General features: G+C 51.8%; 1 protein-coding gene across 3 annotated transcripts in view; it reads left to right on the forward strand.

The window, feature by feature from the left end:
- The first annotated feature begins 4,463 nt into the window (after positions 1-4,463).
- LOC116578105 (multidrug and toxin extrusion protein 1-like) overlaps positions 4,464-18,920 on the forward strand; it is a 35,626-nt gene continuing 21,169 nt past the window's right edge. For all 3 annotated transcript variants that reach the window (XM_032322057.1, XM_032322058.1, XM_032322059.1), the window contains exons 1-10: positions 4,464-4,875; positions 10,392-10,493; positions 11,163-11,231; positions 12,107-12,255; positions 13,118-13,160; positions 14,689-14,733; positions 17,793-17,890; positions 18,209-18,306; positions 18,415-18,528; positions 18,613-18,680. In XM_032322057.1, coding sequence (XP_032177948.1) covers positions 4,627-4,875; positions 10,392-10,493; positions 11,163-11,231; positions 12,107-12,255; positions 13,118-13,160; positions 14,689-14,733; positions 17,793-17,890; positions 18,209-18,306; positions 18,415-18,528; positions 18,613-18,680 — 1,035 coding nt within the window. In that variant the 5' untranslated portion in view covers positions 4,464-4,626. The remainder of the gene's footprint in view (positions 4,876-10,391; positions 10,494-11,162; positions 11,232-12,106; positions 12,256-13,117; positions 13,161-14,688; positions 14,734-17,792; positions 17,891-18,208; positions 18,307-18,414; positions 18,529-18,612; positions 18,681-18,920) is intronic.

The raw sequence follows: 18,920 nt of genomic DNA on the forward strand, positions 1-18,920 counted from the left end.
GCTGGAAAAAGCAAGAAGATGGATTTCCCCCTAGAGCCTCCCCCAGCATCGCAGCCCCGCTCACATCTTGCTCTTACCCCACGAAACCCATTTCAGACTTATGACCGCTGCAAAATAAAGTTTTTGAAAGGGGACTCCACCAATCTCCATGTTGACCTCAACATTCTAACTGATTAAGTTCTTCTTTCCAGCTTATCTCTTACCTCAGGCAAAAGACCCGGTGGGCAAGTCACCTGGGCTAGGAACCGAACTATCCACCCAGTCAAGCCATCAGGCAAAAGACCCGGTGGGCAAGTCACCGGGGCTGGGAACCGAACTATCCACCCAGTCAAGCCATCAACAACAGCCCTGAGCCAGCGGAACACCTTCCGCAGGTGACTGACTCCAAGACAATGATGGACCAGATCTTCACTGCCCATCTGTGGGGACCCACCGACCTTCTTCCCTTAGGTAAACCTGGAATTATTTCCGGCACTTTGGAGACAGTCTCTGAAACTGTTCACTGTCTTCCCCAGTGCTGGCCTCGCTGAAGTAAATTCGTCTGTTTCACCACCACTGTCTCTCTGCCTTTGGATTTTGTCAGCAGTAAGTGGCTGAACCTGGCCTAGGAACCCCCAGAGTCTGGTGCTCTCTAACCCTCGGACCCCACCTGCATTTTCTTGTTTCAAAGTCACTAAGTTTGCGGTCATCTGTTACAGCCGTAATCCATGAACATTTATCACTGGCCAAAACCGATTCAAGAAGAGGTAGAAAATCGGAATACACCAGCAACCTCGTAAGAAATAGCAACTTGCTCCCTTTTCCTTTTTTTCTTATGTTCAAACAAAATATAGCCCCTAAAAGGATCAGCCAGTTGTCTAGATGAATGCCTTCAAACCTTCGAAGAACGGATAATTATTTTAATTAATTAATCAATTTATTTGACAGAAAGAAAGCGTGGGTACAGGCAGGGGGAGCGGCAGGTAGAGGGAGAGGGAGAAGCAGGCTCCCTGCACACGGGGCTCTATCCTAGGATCCTGGGATCATGACCTGAGCTGAAAAGGCAGACACTTACAAAGACGGGAATACAGATACAAAAAAGTGGGGAGGTTGTGGGTTTCGGTGAGAAGACCAGAGGTTAAGTTCCGTTTTCATTCCATCACATCAAAGGTACTATGCTTGCTTAAATAGCATCATCTCCCCCAAAGGCCTGTCTACTTGGACTTTCAGAATGAGACCTTAGGGACACCTGGGTGACTCAGTTAAGCATCTGCCTTCAGCTCAGATCATGATCCCAGGGTCTTGGGATCAAGTTCTGCACCAAGATCCTTGCTCAGCGGGGAGCCTGCTTCTCCCTCTGCCTGCTGCTCCCTCTGCTTTTGCTCTCTGACAAATAAATAAATAAAATCTTAAAAAAAGAAAGAATATGATCTTATTTGAAAAGAGGGTCTTGCAGCTGTGATGAAGTTAAGATGAGGTCGTAATTAGAATGAGTCCTGATCCCATGACTGGTGTCCTTACAAGAAAACAGAGACATAGAGGTAGACACACAGAAAATGTCATGTGGTGACGGAGAGAGAGATTGGAATTATGTTGTCACAAAGCAAAGAATGCTAAAGATTGCAGGCAGCCCCCAGAAGCTAGGAGGGAAGCGTGGAAGAGATTCTCCCTCAAGCCCCCAAGAGGGAATCAACTTTGCCGAGTCGTTGATTTTATTTTATTTTAAAATTTATTTATTTATTTGAAAAAGAGAGGATGTGGGGAGAGGGGCAGAAGGAGAGAGAATCTCGCGGATTCTGTGCTGAGCATGGAACCTGACATGGGACTGGATCTTGGGATCCTGAAGTCAAGAGTAGAATGTTTAACGGATTGAGGCACCCAGGTACCCCTAAGTCCTTCTGCCACTAAGTTTGTGATAACCTATCACAGCAACCATAGGGACCTAGGACAGTTGCATCTATCAATATGATTTTGGCAATGACCTTAATCATCTGGCTGAGACAGCATTTGCCAGTTTTCTCCACTCTGAAGTTACGATTTTCCCCCCTTTGCATACTGCGCTCTTTGGAAGGAAGTCACTGTACATAGCCCCTCTGAAGAGGGGATTCTGTTCTACATCACAAGGTACTACTACTTTGAGATCACAAGGTACTACTACTTTGAGATTTCTTCTTCCAATATATATGGTGTTACCAATTTATTTTATTTATTTTAAGATTTTATTTATTTATTTGACAGAGAGAAAGGTCACAGGTAGGCAGAGAGGCAGACGGGGGCGGGGGGGGGGGGAAGCAGGCTCCCTGCTGAGCAGAGAGCCCGATGCCGGGTTCGATCCCAGGACCTTGAGATCATGACCTGAGCCGAAAGCAGAGGCTTAACCCACTGAGCCACCCAGGCGCCCCTGGTGTTACCAATTTAAAAGACTGATATCTGTTAAGAACGTGCATGTAGCAACTTGTTAAACCTTGTTACTTACTCTGTTAGCTTTCTTTCCCATTTGGATTTTTTTATTTATTTGGATTGTGTGTAATTGTAATTGCAAGATCTTACTTCTTTTTCCTAATATTTATATATTGCATTTGTTATATGTATAATTGCATTGGCCAGAACTCCAGAAGGCTGTTCAAGTCAAGAATAGCAATGATTGGAGATCTAGTGCCCAGCCTAGGGCTTTTGTCTGGTGGGGACTCACACCTCCTCCTCCACTCCCTACATGAAATTCTGGTGGGTCTATTAGCAGTTACAGTGGTGACATTTGGAAGCTTTTGGGTTTGTAAGTGGACAGCTAAGAGAGAATTCTTGAGATGTTTTTGGTGCAAAAAGGTGATTGCATTATAGCATGGGGACAGGACCCGTGGACAGAAAAGAGTGGCACTGGTTTTGTGAAGTGTTAAAAAATACTTTTTAATTAATGGGGCTGAGGAATAGCATAAGTTTCTAAGGAATTGGAAAGCAAGGCTTTCGGGACCTTGAAGGGCTAGCTGCTAGCTGCTAAGATAAAGTCACTTTTAGTCTTTAATAAAACAGAAACCTTAAGGCAGGAAGGCAGCCATGAATTCCTTGAGGAAGGTCACACTCTGTAAATTTCAGGTATTTATCAGTGGGATGCAAGCTGGAAGGAGATTTAATTTAAGCTACATTTGTCTTGCCTTTGTTTCCCTCATCAATAGCACCCAGGCCTTTTGGGACAGAGCTGAGTGCAGGGTGCCCTCCAGGAAACATTCCACCCTATTCCCCTGCCCAGGATGATTGTTTCAAAGTGAGCAAGAAACCTACATATGAAACCTACAAACATAAGTTTCCTCTCTGTTTTTTTTGTCTGTTTCCATCTAGAAAAGGGAGGGTCTTATTACCTGGTTTAGGAGGTGGGAAAGAAAGGGATGAGTGTTGCTGAAGGTCACCCTGCCCCCTCCAGGCAAAGAAAGGTTGCCTACAGAGAAAAATATGAAACTGGGGAGAGAATAAAAAAACGAGGGGAGGATGAGGAGAGTGGAAGGGGGCGCGAGGGAGAACACTTAAGATCTTACTTTAAAATCCCGGAGTCCAAACTTTCTAGTTATGTGAGCCCCCAAAGTTGAATCACTTATTACAACCAAAGGCATTTCGACTATTCGGGAAATCATCCTGTCATAGGGACTAACTTCTGCTAGGCAATTACTGTTTAGCAGGCTGAAAACCAAGGGGTCCACCTTCACAAGCTTACTGAGTCCTCACCCAAACCAGTGATGGACAGGCCATTTCAGTTTTACAAAGGAGGGAACTGAGGCTTTGGGAGGCAAGCAAGTTGCTCTGCTCTACGGGTGGCAGGTGTCTCCTGAGTCGGAGTTTGTTAACGCTCACAAACTTTTGTTCCCCCACTTCAGGCTGATGGGTAAATAAACAAAGAGGCCGGAGGTACCCGCATAGTTCTATTTGGAAAACGTGGGCTTGTTGCTTTATTTTAGTAGATACTAAGTTTTTCAATACAGTTGGTGGGCGAGGAGGAGTACGCATGTCCCAAACGCAGCCTCAAAAAGCGCGTGTTGAAGCGCACTGCGCTGAGCGAGTCCCACCAAAGCTCAGGTGTCCGAGATGCAGGCGAGCGCCCAGCCCGCGCCCCTGAGCGCCCAGCCCGCGCCCCTGGCCGACCGCCCGGGCGAAGTGAGAACTCCAGGCTCTTCTTTGCCACACGTGTCACAACCTGAAGCCCTCGGCGCAAGGCCCAAGACACGGGGAAACCGTGGCGTCCGAGGCTTGGAGGCTCCAGGCGCCCAGAACGCTTTCCGTCTGGTCCCAGACCTTGTGCAACCTCTTGGGTTCCCAGTCCGGGAGTACGTGGGCCTCTGCGAGACCCGCGGGCGTCCACGCTCGTGCGGAGATGCAAGGGATGCGCCCAAGGTCGCGGCCGGACAGGCGGCACGCCCGGCTGGGCCCTGGGCTGCTAGCGGACTCGCAATGCTAGGCAGGCGGCCCGGGGCGGGGACTGGGGCGGGGGCGGCCCTGAGTCCTCCCAGAGGCCGCCTCTGCGCTCCCCAAACACAGAGCGCAGAGGTGGCCCTGTGCTCTTTCAGAGGCCGCCTCTGCGCTCCTCAAACGCAGAGCGCAGAGGTGGTCCTGTGCCCTTTCACAGGCCCCTTCTGCGCTCCCCAAAGGCAGAGCGCCAGGCGCATGGAGGCTGTAGAGGAGCCCGGGCCGGGAGGCCAGGGGGCCGATCTGGGAGGTCAGGGGCCCGGGCCGGGAGGTCAGGGGGCCGGGCCGGGAGGCCAGGGACTCGGGCCCGGAGGTCAGGGGGCCGGCCCCGAGAGCCCCGGGCCGGGAGGCCAGGAGGCCGACCCCGAGAGCCCCGGGCCGCGCTGCCCGCTGCTGTCCGGCTTCCGAGAGGAGCTACGAGCGCTCCTGCTTCTGGCGGGCCCCGCGGTGAGTAAGGCGGCGTCGGTGGGAGGTCGGCGACGCGCGTGTGGTCCCGGGTGACCGGGGAGTGGGGGTAGGGAGTGAGTGAGCTGGCGGCCGGCGGGCGGGCGCTGGGGGACGCGGTGTCCAGAGAGAGCGCGGCGGGCCCGCGTTCGGGTGCCGCGTGCGTCCCGGGCGGCGCTCTGCACCCTCGCCGGGGTGGACCGCCGGGCGCTGCTGGCACACTTGGCACAGCGCGCGCCGCTGGCACCCGCCGGGACGTGGGGAGCCCCCAGGTAGCGGGCACCTGCTCGCCTCCAGGCTCTCCCGGGCGCATTCTCGGGGTGCGGATTCCATTAAGCAAACAAGTTCGTGGAACCGTTTGACATTGTTTGAGAACTAGCTGTCGAGTTGGGACTTCAGGTAGCTAAATTCACCCAAGACAGGGTAATTAAATTAGCCATTTAGTAATTAGTGATTAAACTACATTAGTAATTTAGTAATTAAGCTAAATTATCCTCCGTGAGGCAGGGAGGAAGGGGGTGAAATTGTCTGTCCTGGATCAAGATCTCAAAAACCTTCAGAGTTACTCAGACTCTGCAGAAGGAAACCAGAGGCATCCTTTTCTGCCCCATACTCTCCTCCCCTTAGTGAGTTTATTTTTTTAAAAATTCTTTATGTGGCTCTCTTTGAGGTTGAGGTTTCTTCCCATCATTAGGTTAGGGGTTTTTCTGCATTATCTAGTTGAAAGTTATGTGGGTTTTAAAAACCACAAGAAATAGAATCCTGTCCCTGTTTTCCTGACCGTTTGAGTGGTTTTCGAGTCAGCGGAGTGTGTCATTTCATTGGACAAGAAGAGTCCGTTGTGGTTTTAAGGGATAAGTTTTGGGCTGCTGCATAGATATTACGAACCCGTGAAGGTTAAGATGGGCTGGTGCGTGTTCCTGGCGCGTTGGCACCGCTATTGGTGGGATTGTGTGATACCTGCTGTGCTGTTCTGGGACCAAGAGAAATGCCAGGGAGAAAGCCAGAAAATGAAAATCCATCCACCAAAAAGGTGTTTGTGAAGCTCTCTTGCAAAATGGAAAGAATGCATGGTGTGGAATCTCCATTCTCCATACCTGGGGACCAGTTCCCTGCTTTGATCTCAGAAGGCAGGTTAAGAAACAGCTGTGTGACCTTGAGTAATTCCCTGTCCCTACACTGTTATAGCCTCTGCTTTTCCATCCATAAACTGAGGCTCATAATCCGTGCCCAGATTTCTCTCACAGAGCCGCTGTGAGAAAGTTCTTTCCATAAGACTGTTACTGATGTAGTAAAACAACAAACACCACAAGGCAGCTTCCTGAGACCCCGCCTCTCCCGGGACCAGTCCTTTGTCTCTGCAGGTCTCCGAAGTAACCTGGTCCCCCTTGATGCAGGAGACCTTCTAGGTCTCCAAGGATGGGCACCAGCCTGACATGCTTGGTCCTTTAATGTCGTGCGTATACAGCGTAAAGATGTATGGGACTGTGTTAGTTATGAATGTAATTAATATTTGTCCTTGTAGGAAAAAAAACTAGAAGACCCAGGCAACCGAAGGACAAACACCACTGAGATAATTTGGGAATGCATTTTCCTTCCAGTCCTTTGAGAGTGGGTTTGTATGTGATGGCTTTACGAGTGAGGTCCTAGAGTTCTGGCATCTGGTCAGTTTCTTGTGAATTATATATGGAGCTCCTCTTGGTCTTTCTACAGCTCAGTTTCCATCTGCTGTGAGTGTTCTATTTCCTGAGGGGCTTGAAGGGAGAGGAGATAGTTGCCTCCTTCTCCTGTGCTAAGTGTCCCATACTCTGCTTTCCAAGGATCTACCATCAATTAGGTGGGATTCCTGGTCTGAATTTCCTGTCTTTGATTTTGTCTCTGCCACTCACGATCTGCTTTCCAGGCCTCTAGTGTGAACATGGACCCTTGAGGATCTGAGATAGGCTTCAGGCTCAGGTGTTCGGACTTCCCTTACCCCTCTCCCATTGCGCTTTTGGTGAGGCCTGTAGAGAGAATATTCCTAACACAAGGGAGAGTGGTGCATATCAGAACACATGTCACTGTGTTTTAATTGTCGTGCAGAAAACGTATATTTGTGTGAGAGAGAGACGTAGCTGGTAGTACCTAGGCTTGGGCATTTCAGTCATGCTTCCTTCTGGTGGTTAGGATTGTATCTTTTTTTTTTTTTTTTAAAGATTCTATTTATTTGACAGACAGAGATCACAAGTAGGCAGAGAAAGCAGGCAGAGAAAGAGAGGGGGAAGCAGGCTCCCTGCGGAGCAGAGAACCCGATGCGGGGCTTGATCCCAGGACCCTGAGATCATGACCTGAGCAGAAGGCAGAGGCTTTAACCCACTGAACCACCCCCCCCCCTTTATAAAGTGTTTTACCTTTATCGCGAGACTAGGTCAGAGTCCTGAAAATAATCCCAGAGAGGGATGGCACTCTGTCCAGGAGCATGGGCTGTGCGCTGCATTGCCAAGGATGGAAATGGAGTGGAATAGCTTGGGTCCAAACCAAGAGAGTTCGTTTCCATCTGTGTGCAGAAAGGACTGCCTGAGAGGGAGCTGGAGAGCCTTCTAGGGCTGCAGGGCAGGAGGACCAGAGCCAGCCCCACAGGGTGAGGGGCGGCTGGGTGGACGGGCCAGACTAAACACAAGGCATGCAGGCTAATGGCTTGATTTCTATCCTAGAGGCAGTGGGGAAAGTCCTTGGTGACAGACGTAGGGCTCAGCAGAAGCAAGCTGCCTGCCACAGGCACAAGATGATCTAGGCTTAGGTGATAACAGTCTCCAAGAACGAGAGGCATTTCAAAGGCTGATGGGCGTGGGGGCAGGTGGGCGGGGGACGCCAGGGGATCCTCACCTCCCCTCTGCCATCCATGCTCCATGCCCGGACCACGGCAGCCTCCCTCTGCCCTCTGCCTTTAGCTAGGCGCCCTAAATGCTCCACGTGGAGCCAGCCACCAAAGTCCTCTTCAGAGGGGATGTGCATGTGAGCTTGTCACCCTCTTTTGTTGGTCTCGTGAGGTCCTGTGGGGTTTGGCTCCTGTCAGGAGTTTGTCTGGTTCCTGGTGGTCCTTCCCCTCAGCCTTGTCTCAGACCCCACACCTTCCTGCTGCTCTGTTTCCTCTGCCTGGAACATTCTGCCTGGATGGACAGCCCACCTTCTCCTGCCTGTTCACCATTCAGGTGTCTGTGGAACTTCATTTCTTCCAGAACCTTCTCTGACTCCCAGGTTGTGCTCTTGGAGCTCCTGTCATCTTTGCAGTGCCTATCTCCTGGGTAACTGGCCGTGTTATCTCATGTTGAGCCTCTTCCCCTGTGCTGGGGGGGTCCCACGAGGGTAGGAATGGAGTGACAGCATTCCTTGTGCTTCTGTCCATGTCCCCAGTGCTTGGCGTGTGGTTTGTGCTCCAAAGATGTTGACCCTTGTTGACCATCCGTAAGTCAAGTGACTTGGGTCCCAGTTGTCCCTCTGTGATGAACCTCTGTGTGCTTTGGGGCTGCCTGGGTTTTCTCCTGTGTCTGTGATGAGGCTGTACCCCATGACCTTGCAGCTCCTTCCAATGTTAACCTTTCAATACCAGGAGTGAGCTTTCAGGCATCCACGGGAGGGGGCAAAACCAGGGCTTCTGGCATGGTGCTCACATAGCGAGCACACTGGGCAGGCTTCTAGCCATTGCCTCTCTGGCATCCGGCCCTGGGGAGCTCCTTTCCAAAGCCTGCAGGTGGCAAGACTTTTGGTTATACTGCCAGGGTAAAAACACGAGCGGGGCCTCAGTGGTGGGAAGAAACAGAGGCACGATCTCAGTCTGATGATTTCATTTGTGCATTTGACTACAGCTAGCCCCTGACAGTGAGGCTGTTGCTGAGACATCCATCCGTGAGCCACACGGGGGGAACAGAATTGCCTAATTCCTCAGGCACAGCAGCAGGTCCCATGATGGGTCTCATCCTTGACTGGGTGTGTGGATGCGGTGGGCGTGGGGGTGTTGAAAGGTAGATCCCACAGCCCCAAAGATGTCTGGGATGTCTCTTGAGCTAGGGCGGGGCATCGATGGGCTGAGCAATGTCCCCAGGGGCCCCTCCTGTACGGGAACCACAGTGCGATGGCCAAGAGCCCACCCAAAGAGCTTGAAACCAGGATTTGAGAACAGGGACTCCCGGCTAGCGAGCAGAGGCGTCTGTTTCCCTTGAAGGAGTCAGGAATTAAAGGGATTCTCATCCCACAATTTCCAGAACCCGCTGATCTTCCGGTTGAAGAACCCCATTCTTTTAAAGGTTTTATTTATTTATTTGACAGGCAGAGATCACAAGTAGGCAGAGAGGCAGGCAGAGAGAGAGGGGGAAGCAGGCTCCCCGCTGAACAGAGAGCCTGATGCGGGTCTTGATCCCAGGACTCTGGGATCATGACCATAGCCGAAGACAGAGCCATTAACCCACTGAGCCACCTAGGCGCCCTTCTTGCTGTCTTTTTTTTTTTTTTTTTAAAGGAAAATGAGTGGTTTTTTTTTTTTTAAGATTTTATTTATGTATTTGACAGAGAGAGCTCACAAGCAGGCAGAGAGGCAGGCAGAGAGAGGAGGAGGCAGGCTCCCCGCTGAGCAGAGAGCCCGATGTGGGGCTCGATCCCAGGACCCTGGGATCATGACCTGAGCAGAAGGCAGAGGCTTTAACCCACTGAGCCACCCAGGCGCCCTTTCTTGCTGACTTTTGAAGGTTGTATTCCCTCTAGGCCTCCTTGGGAATTTGAGATAATGAGGGGGTTATCCCAGAAGGCAGCCTCTGAGAATTCTCTGAGAATTTCAGAGAAAATAGGTCTGTGATCTCCGGCCTGAGAATCGAAAGTGTGAAAAATCAACTCAGAAAACGGGGAAGTTCTCAAAGATGTGATACTGATCATAACTGCAAATAAACTCTTTAATATCCTTAAAGAAAGCTACCAGAAGTTACACATTTGCCTGTGAAAGTTGGCAGAGGCTCACTGATGGCAGAATTTCTTTACTTTTTTTTTTTTTTTTTAAGATTTTATTCATTTGACAGAGATCACAAGTAGGCAGAGAGGTAGGCAGAGGGAGAGAGGAGGAAGCAGGCTGCCTGCTGAGCACAGCCCCTGATGCGGGGCTCGATCCCAGGACCTTGAGATCATGACCTGAGCCAAAGGCAGAGGCTTTAACTCACTGAGCTACTCAGGAGCCCCTACTTTTTTTTTTTTAAGTTTTATTTATTTACTTGAGAGCAAGTGAGCGCTAGTGGGAGGGACAAAGGGAGAGAGAGAATCTCGAGCAGATTATACTAAGCACAGAGCCTGACTCAGGACTCCATCTCACGACCCTGAGATCACAACCTGAGCCGAAACCAAGAACAGGATGCTTAACCAGCTGCACCACCCAGCCACCCCGTTTCTTTACTTCTGACTAGAGTTGATTTTGGGGGGGCACCCCGCCAGCGCCTCATGCCCTTCTCCCACTGTGATGTTTGGGACTCACCTGCGGCTCCTTTTCTGTCTCTTCCAAGTTCTTGGCGCAGTTGATGGTGTTTCTGATCAGTTTCATAAGCTCCGTGTTCTGTGGCCACCTGGGGAAGCTGGAGCTGGACGCGGTCACCCTTGCGATCGCGGTATGTATGGGACTTCCTAACACGCCTTTCTGAAAGCTGTCCTTATGGGTTTCTTCTTGCTGCTTCCCATCCTTTAATGGCTTAAACCAGCACAGTTCATTATCTTATGGTCCTGGAGGTCAGATGTCTCAAATGGGCTTTGCTGGGCTACAAACAAGGTGTTGACTGGGCTGTCCCCTTTTTTCTGTTTGCAACTCTAATTCTCCTTTGCCATGTAACTTCACATTTTCCCAGGATCCGGGGGTTAAGACCGGACATCTCTGGAGGGCTGTTGTTCATTCTCCCAGATCAGTGAATTTGTAATTCATGGAGCTCTGGCTCCTGTCCTCGCTTCCTATCTCCATGATACAGAACTGGAAGGTGAAATCCTGGTGTCCAAACCTAAAATTGGGAGGAGCCCCAAATTGAGGATCAAAATGCCCCGGACTTACAGAAGGAAAGGGCTTGGTAATAACCTCTGGCTGAGACTTTTTCTTCTCTCTCCAAACTTGTGCCGGTCCTTTAGTGGGCCCAGGGTGTTTGTGCAAGGGCTCCAGGGGAGGGACAGGGCTGGGTCGGCTGACTTGGGAGGGTTGCCCGAGGCACACAGCAGCCTCTGATCTGGGCGGACAGAGAAATCACCTTCCTGCCTCCCTTTTACCCTGCATGGACATCTTCGTTTCTTTCCAGGTTATCAATGTCGCTGGTGTCTCCGTGGGCTTTGGCTTATCTTCTGCTTGTGACACTCTCATGTCCCAGGTAAACGGAAACCACAGGTGACCCTGCAAGTGACTCTTGACACGTGGTGGGAGGGCCCCACTGGCAGGAAGAAGGGTTTCGTGCACAGAGGGAGGGACTCCCAGACAGCAAGTCCTCCATTCTGCTTTCCACTGCCTGCTTTCTTGGAAATGTGGCCAGGTGTTTGCGGGCTTGGGAGCCGTATTTATCCTTTGACCGCATAGGGGACACTTTGTATAAGTCCCAGTACTTCCCATATCCCTGAGTTTGACACTGTCCCACGCTTCTCAAACTTGAGTGCCCACCTGAGCTATCTGGGAGTGGTGGGCGGGGGCTTCCCACCAGTGGCCTGCTGGTAAATGATGAATGTCCAGGTCTTGGGCGGGAGGAGGGAAATGTCCTGACCTGCATGGTTTGCTCGTTGCAGTGGCAGGAGGAGCTACTTTCTCTGGAGCCGGTCTCAGGCTGCCACATAGACGTCACTGAACGTGGGCCTGGGAGAGACATGCACAGTTTGGCTTCTGGAAACCCATGGAAGCTCAGAGTTTCTGCTCTGAGCTTGGGGATAGGCAGCAGGATACTGCATCTCTAAGAGGTTTCCAGCTGACCAGTAGGTCATTAGGATCTCATGGGGATCTTTCAAGAATGACTGCTCTCTGCGGCCCCACCTTGCAGGTGTTAAATCCTGACTTGTCTTTGGTGGGACCATGGCATCGGGGTTTTCAGAAGGCCCTCCAGGTCATTCCAAAGGGCAGCCAAGTCTGAGACCACGAAACTCTAAGTGTGGCAAAGTCTTAGGACCATCTTTATGGATCCCAATTGCAGGCCTTTGCGGGGCCAGGGGTGTGGGGGGTACCCTTCCTCTGCTAACGGGTTTGTTTTGACTGCGCCCCTAGACATACGGGAGCCAGAATCTGAAGCACGTCGGGGTCATCCTGCAAAGGGGGACCCTGGTGCTCCTTCTCTGCTGCTTCCCCTGCTGGGCCCTCTTCCTCAACACCCAGCAGATCCTGCTGCTCTTCCGGCAGGACCCGACTGTGTCCAGGTCAGGCGGGCCCGCTCTGTGGTGGGGTTGGGTCCCTCTGGGCAGAAAAATGGACCTGTCCTAGTTTAGCCTCTGGGAATTACAGAGACCACACACTGAGAAGGGGAGGTCTAAGGATTCCCCCAGCTGGCTTCCACCAGGCCGTGTTGCTGTCCACACCTGGCACCCAGGGTCTACACTGGTCCTTACTTGAGTTGACTTCAGGGTAAAAAGTTGGGAGCGAAACAAGACTTGCAAACATTCTCCACTTGACATAGTAGTTTGTGGCATTTGTTCATGGTTTTGTGGTTCTTGACCTTGGCTGATATTGCAAGTCACCTGGGTGTTTGAAAAACCCACCCATACCTGGTCCCCCTCCCCTTCTTAGCATTCTGTTTTAACCAGCCTTGGGGGGGGCAGTGTGAGCATCAGTGTCTTTAAAAGTTCCCCTAGAGTATTCTAATCTGCTGCCAAGTTTGAGGTCTGCTGGTTTAGTTCAAATAAGTTCTTGTCCTCGACCAGTGGCTGTGAACCTGGGGACGTTTGGCAATGTTGGGAGGTACTTCTGGTTGTCAGAACTGGTATGGGGAGAAGCCAGAGAGAATATAAAACCTCTTTCAAAGCACAGTAGAGAATTCTCTGGCCATTGTACTGAGTTTGAAAAACCCTTTCCTAGGCTTAAAGATTTGGAAGAACCAAGAGAGGTCATCTGGGATCTAAGCTGATAAGGTCTATGTGTCCATTTCCACATTCTTGCTAGCACGATAAACCCATTAATTCAGGAAGAGCCAAGAATGGGAAAGGCGGTGTTAGTTAGCTTAGCCTCCCTACCCTGGCCTTGGAATGGAGACCTCTGCCACCTTTTTCTCTTTTCGTCATATAGGCTTACCCAGGACTACGTCATGACCTTCATTCCAGCTCTTCCTGTAAGTCCAAGGGTTACAAGGCCCCCTTCTTGAGGTTCACTGGTAGAAGGCAGCTGGGACACCTGGGAGCTCAATGTGTTGGGTCAGTCTGGGTCAGTCTTAGGGGATTTGCACACATGACTTTGGCTCCTTCAAGAAGCATGGCTTTAATTATGCCCCTGAAAGACACAGACGTCTGTCCTTCAAGAAACACCTGGGTCGGGGGCGCCTGGGTGGCTCAGTGGGTTAAGCCGCTGCCTTCGGCTCAAGTCATGATCTCAGGGTCCTGGGATCGAGTCCCGCATCGGGCTCTCTGCTCAGCAGGGAGCCTGCTTCCCTCTCTCTCTCTCTGCCTGCCTCTCCATCTACTTGTGATTTCTCTCTGTCAAATAAATAAATAAAATCTTAAAAAAAAAAAAAAAAGAAACACCTGGTCAAAGCAAGTCCAAGGGGCCCTATCCTGAACTCTTAGAGCTGGAGGGATCTTTCGGAATCATCCACGGAAAGGAGTACAGTCTTTTTTTTTTTTTTTGGTGTGGTGGTAAATTCTTCCCTGTGTTGAGCCCTCAGGGCCTGCCTCCGAACTTCGAGGTTTGTTTCCCCTCACGGTATGTGATCACATAGACCCCTCAGTGTGCGACCTTGGACACAATAACGTGTGGTCTGTGACAGAGTTCCTTTTATTCAGCTGGGTGGTAAGCCTGTCTTTGGTTTGTGTGTGGTCATAAAACAGAACACAGACTGGCTGGCTCTAACAACAGACATTGATTTTTCTCACACTGGTGGAAGTGGGCAAGTCCAAAGTCAAGGTGTGGCCAGGTTGGTGTTCTCGGAGACCTCCCTCCGTGGCTTTCAGACAGCCTCCTTCTTGCTGCCTCTTCTCACAGGTGTTCCCCTGAGCAGGGGCAGCCCTGGGGCCCACCTAGTGGCCTCATTTTAACTTACATATTTATTTATTTTACTTCTTTTTTTTCACTTTTTAAAGATTTTCTGTTTACTCATGAGGGACAGAGAAATAGAGAGAAGGGGGGAGGCAGAAGCAGAGGGAGAAGCAGGCTTCCCACTGAGCAGGGAACCCGATGCGGGACTCAATCCCAGGACCCTGGGATCATGACCTGAGCCGAAGGCAGAGGCTTAACCCACTGAGCCACCCAGGCGCCCCTGTGGTCTTGAATTTATCCTGAAATCTTTAATGCTTAATATTCTTTAACTGTTCCCCAAATAGGGCTGTTGTCTCGTCTACATGAGAGGGGTACCTTTCCTAGAGTTTGCCCAGGGGTCTCCTTGACAGCCTACCACCCCCAGAAGAAGTGCCATGCACTCAAGGGAACCAGTCTCCCAGACCTAGGGTCTTTTGGATTGTTTCCATCCATGAGAGATGTTTGGAACACCCTGGGCCCAGACACCTTGGCTGCCACCCCCATCCCCTCCTGTCACGGCGTGTCTCTGTGGCTCCATGTGGGAGCCGGGGGCAGCCAAACTGTGGCTCCCACCTCACACCTGCGTGGCAAGGCCAAAATGTTAACCTTCATCTCTTTTTCTCTCGCAGGCAACCTTTCTTTATATGTTACAAGTGAAATATTTACTCAACCAGGTAATACAGACTCTTTGCTCTCCTTGGTGGGGGAGCTCATGGGAGTTCATGCAGTTGGGGAGGGGTTGCCCTAAAATACTCAGGAACCCTCGAAGTCCGTTTCCCTGTGTTGAAGGTGCAGGACTTTGGTGTGGAGAGGTTTATGAGGTGAAATCAAGGAAAGTATACGTTATTGTTGGCTCTGGAAAAAATCTTATCCGATTCCCCCTTGGAAATACTGTCATTGACAGGATAGGGTTAGCACTGGAGCTGTCTTTGGCTCCCTAGAAGTGACGGTGTGTGGCTGTGCGGCCTGTAGAGGGCGCCTGTTGGGCTCCAGTGTTTCAGCTCCAATCTGTCCAAAGGGCCCCACAACTCCTCGGTGGGGCATGAAGGCCCACCTTGTAATTATACCTCATGTTGGTCAGACCTCCACATGACTAGCAGCAACAGTCAAAGACCCGGGCCGGGACGTATGGATTTGCGACGCCTGGGTATGAGGGACCATGGACTTGATTCCAGATGGTCCAGGTAAATGAGGGTACCTGGCAGTGGGTCATGGCCATGGAAGCAGGCTCTCCAGGATGCATGGAGGGGCCAAAGCAGGGAAGAGAGAAGGGAGGTGGTTTTCCAGCTGTTAAGTGTTCTTAAACGTAAGATCTCCCCTGTGAAGGAAACATTTCAAATCTTCATTAGTGTCTGTAAAGAGGCAGAAGACTCCATGTCTGGTGTCAGCCTGTAACCTTGTCCGAACCCACGTAGAGGCCTCAGCCTGCTCAGGACCTCCTTTGTATCCGATGGTCTCCCAGCAAATGCGGGGGCTTCTGACGACAGGCTCAGTTTGGTCCAGTGAGAAGACTGGGAGTGACGACCCCTCTCTCCGATCCTTGGAGGGACAGGGAGAGACCTAGAAGGAGGAGCCCAGAGCCGAGAAAGGCCAGGAGGCATTTACTGGGCTTTGGAGAGCACGCAGGGCTCCCAAGGCATCCGAGTCACTGAGGGGTTGGAGTGCCGAGACCACGACCACGGTAGAGGGACACAGTGGAGGACAGAGCCAGGGAGGTGGGTTGGCCTGGGCTCAGCGCATGGGGCTCTGTGTTTGTTCCCTGCTGAGGATATTTCAGTTGGTGGAAACCAGTGGATTGGTGGAGGAGGAGAGGGGAGTTACAGACATGGTCCAGACAAAAGATGCCGTGGGTCTCTAACAAGAAGGCATGTCCTGTGGAACCAACGGAAGTCCTATGTTGGGATATTTCCTATAAGATGAAATGACTCTTGGCTAAAGGGACCGGCAGGAGAGCCAAGAGTTGGGTGTAACCCAGCTTCCATCCTGGGGCAAAGCAGCTGGGCTGGGGACAATGTTAACAGTGTTGGGGAGGCTGGGAAGAGCCCTAGATGAAACCAGGAGGCTGCTTAGACTTTCAGTGGGGAGGGTTAGAGAAGGTGACCCCGCCAGCTTCCGCTGACCACCTGCGGGAAGCTGTCTCTTGGACGTTTTCGGTTTCCATCTGTGTGTCCACTGCTCCCACATTTCCAGCTCGAGCCACCAGTCTTGCCCGCTGCACTTGGGAGGCCTTTGCACATAGTGCCCTTGACCTTCTCATCCCCCAGGCCTGCCTCTCCACTTGCCTGCCTTCCCTCCTAGTTAGCGGCCTCCAACATCTTTTCTTCGGGTAACCTGGCCTCATGTGGCACTCCATCCTTTCCTTCACTCTCACAGCCCATGAGGGACGGTCCTGTAGGTCCTGCCTCTCCCCTCCTTACCCCCCGCCCCCCACTTCAGTTCCTCTCTTCTCCTCCTTCTTCCTTTTGTGATAACTGCAGGGGCCTCTTACCAAACCTCCCTGCTGCCACTCCTTCCCTGGGCCAACCCCATCCTATACTGCTTCCTTTACTTTCTACCTGAAAGGTAGGTGAGGTTACCTGCCTCCTTTGCTAAAAACTAAGCAGGTCACCTGATAAAAGTTGGTGACCCATAGTAGTGGTTGGCCACGATCCTTGCCTTGGTCCCCGAGCCCGGGACTACTGAGACCACTAGAGACAAACACGCAGCAGGACAGAGTCGTGGCAGCCATAGCGGAGGTCAGAGAAGTGTGGTTCTCACTCAACAGAGGGAAAAGAGAGCTATGATTCTGAAGAGTAGAGTTCAGGAGCAATCCAAGGGAAGCCATGTTTTGGTGGGCTCCGAGCAAAGCAGGAAAGGGTCTGCCCTGCCAAGTGGACCTAACTAAGACCTCTCTTCCTTGGGGAGCTCAGCTGCAGATGGCCGTGTCCAGAAACCCATGAGAAGCCAGCCCCCACTGAGATGGAAATCGGGGCTTCTTTTTGTGTGTTTGAGAGTGACTTCAATCCCCCAGGCACCTGAGGGATCTTTGAGGTCTACTGAGATGACTTCAAACAGCCAAATGTCCTGTGCTCTGGGATTTTTAGAGAGCCAGGTTTCTCAGAGAAAAAGCATTCAGAGAAGGGGCCAAGGTGACCTGTTTGCAGCTGGAGAAACAGCACCTCCTGTCATGGTCACCGCTGGCTTCCTGGTGTCCGAGGTTCTGTCCCGATGCTTGGCGGCTGGGTCGGTACGTCCCCAGCCTGTGTGTGTCGTTTTCCCCTTCTGCTGGAAGTCTTCGATTGAGATGCCGGATAGCCTGGAATTTTCTGCCCTGTACTTGCAAGCAGAGCAGGTGTGATGGAGTGCTTCCCACATTCTAGGTTTGGGAGGTCATCCTAGGTTTTCTTACATCATCGAACTGCCATTTGGTCAAGAAAGCGCTGAGCTCTCACGCACCATCCAGTGCTGAACGTGACTTGTTTATACTCCGTCCCTGTCAGTCCTTGCACTCTGGAAGGCCAACCGATTTGTCTCCCGGCCTCGTTTTCACCTGCCTGCCTGCCAGTGGCCAGAGCTCCGTGTTTCCTGGCCCTGGAAGAAGGGTATAGGAGGCAGGCAGGTAGGAACAGTGAGGATGGGCATCCAGTTACGTCCTTGGGGCATGCCTGTAGCAGCCCTCCGTGCCTGTGTGTTTGGGGACGAAGTGGCAGTCCCGCTCCTTGGTCTCCAGCGTGGGGTGTGGTCTCTCTTTCAGGGAATCGTAGTACCCCAGGTCCTAACCGGAGTAGCAGCCAACCTTGTCAATGCCCTCCTCAACTATCTCTTTCTTCATCAGCTGCATTTTGGGGTGATGTGAGTGCAACTGATTCTTGGGACGGGGGAAGGAATGACCTTGGGATGGGGGGAAGGAGTGACCTGGGGACTGGGGGAAGGAATGACCTTGGGACGGGGAAGGAATGTCCGTGTGGCTTTTCCAGGGCAGGATGGTGGGAGGGGTGGAAACCTAGACCTGGTCAACGTGTCTTTGTGTGGTCCCCTCCCTGGGCCACTCTGGAATACATTCTCCGGACAGTGAGGCTGCCCCAGAAAGAAGACACATTCAGGGCATACATAGGGGTCTCAGCAGCATGGAGGACGGGCACCTCCCCTCACTGGGACTGTTCTTTCCAGGGGGTCGGCACTGGCAAATACCATTTCCCAGTTCACCCTGGCACTCCTCCTTTTCTTCTACATCCTTGGGAGGAACCTGCACCAAGCTACCTGGGGAGGTAAAGACCGCCGTTTGCGTTCCAGGTTGGACACGGGTTTTGTCTTGGGTTGAGGTCTGGCCCAGCCACCTGTGTGTCATTAATAGGTCTATGTCCCCACTGTTACAGGGTGGTCCCGTGAGTGTTTGGAGGACTGGGCCTCCTTTTTCAGCCTGGCCATCCCCGGGATGCTCATGCTGTGCATGGAGTGGTGGGCCTACGAGATCGGGAGCTTACTGAGCGGTCAGTGTGGGGGCAGGTGGTGATGGCCGGCGTGAACGTGGGGTCCTCTCTGGAAGTGTGGTGTCAGCTGCTTCTCTCCACCAGGTATCCTCGGCATGGTAGAGCTGGGAGCCCAGTCTGTCCTGTATGAACTGACCGTCATTTTGTACATGGTGAGTGTCTGGGAGCTGGGCGTGGGGAGAGGTGCTAGATGTTTCCCTTGAACAAAGAGTCTGAAGAACAAGTATTATTACTCCTCCCATGAGTAATTTTTGTTTTTTTACTTATTCATTCATTCATTCATTCATTTGACAGGGAAAGACCTAGTGAGAGAGGGAACACAAGCAGGGGGAGTGGGAGAGGGAGAAGCAGGCTTCTTGCCGACCACGGAGCCTGATGCAGCGCTTGATCCC

This window comes from Mustela erminea, chromosome 18 (assembly GCF_009829155.1).
Source record: "Mustela erminea isolate mMusErm1 chromosome 18, mMusErm1.Pri, whole genome shotgun sequence".
Lineage (NCBI taxonomy): Eukaryota > Metazoa > Chordata > Mammalia > Carnivora > Mustelidae > Mustela > Mustela erminea.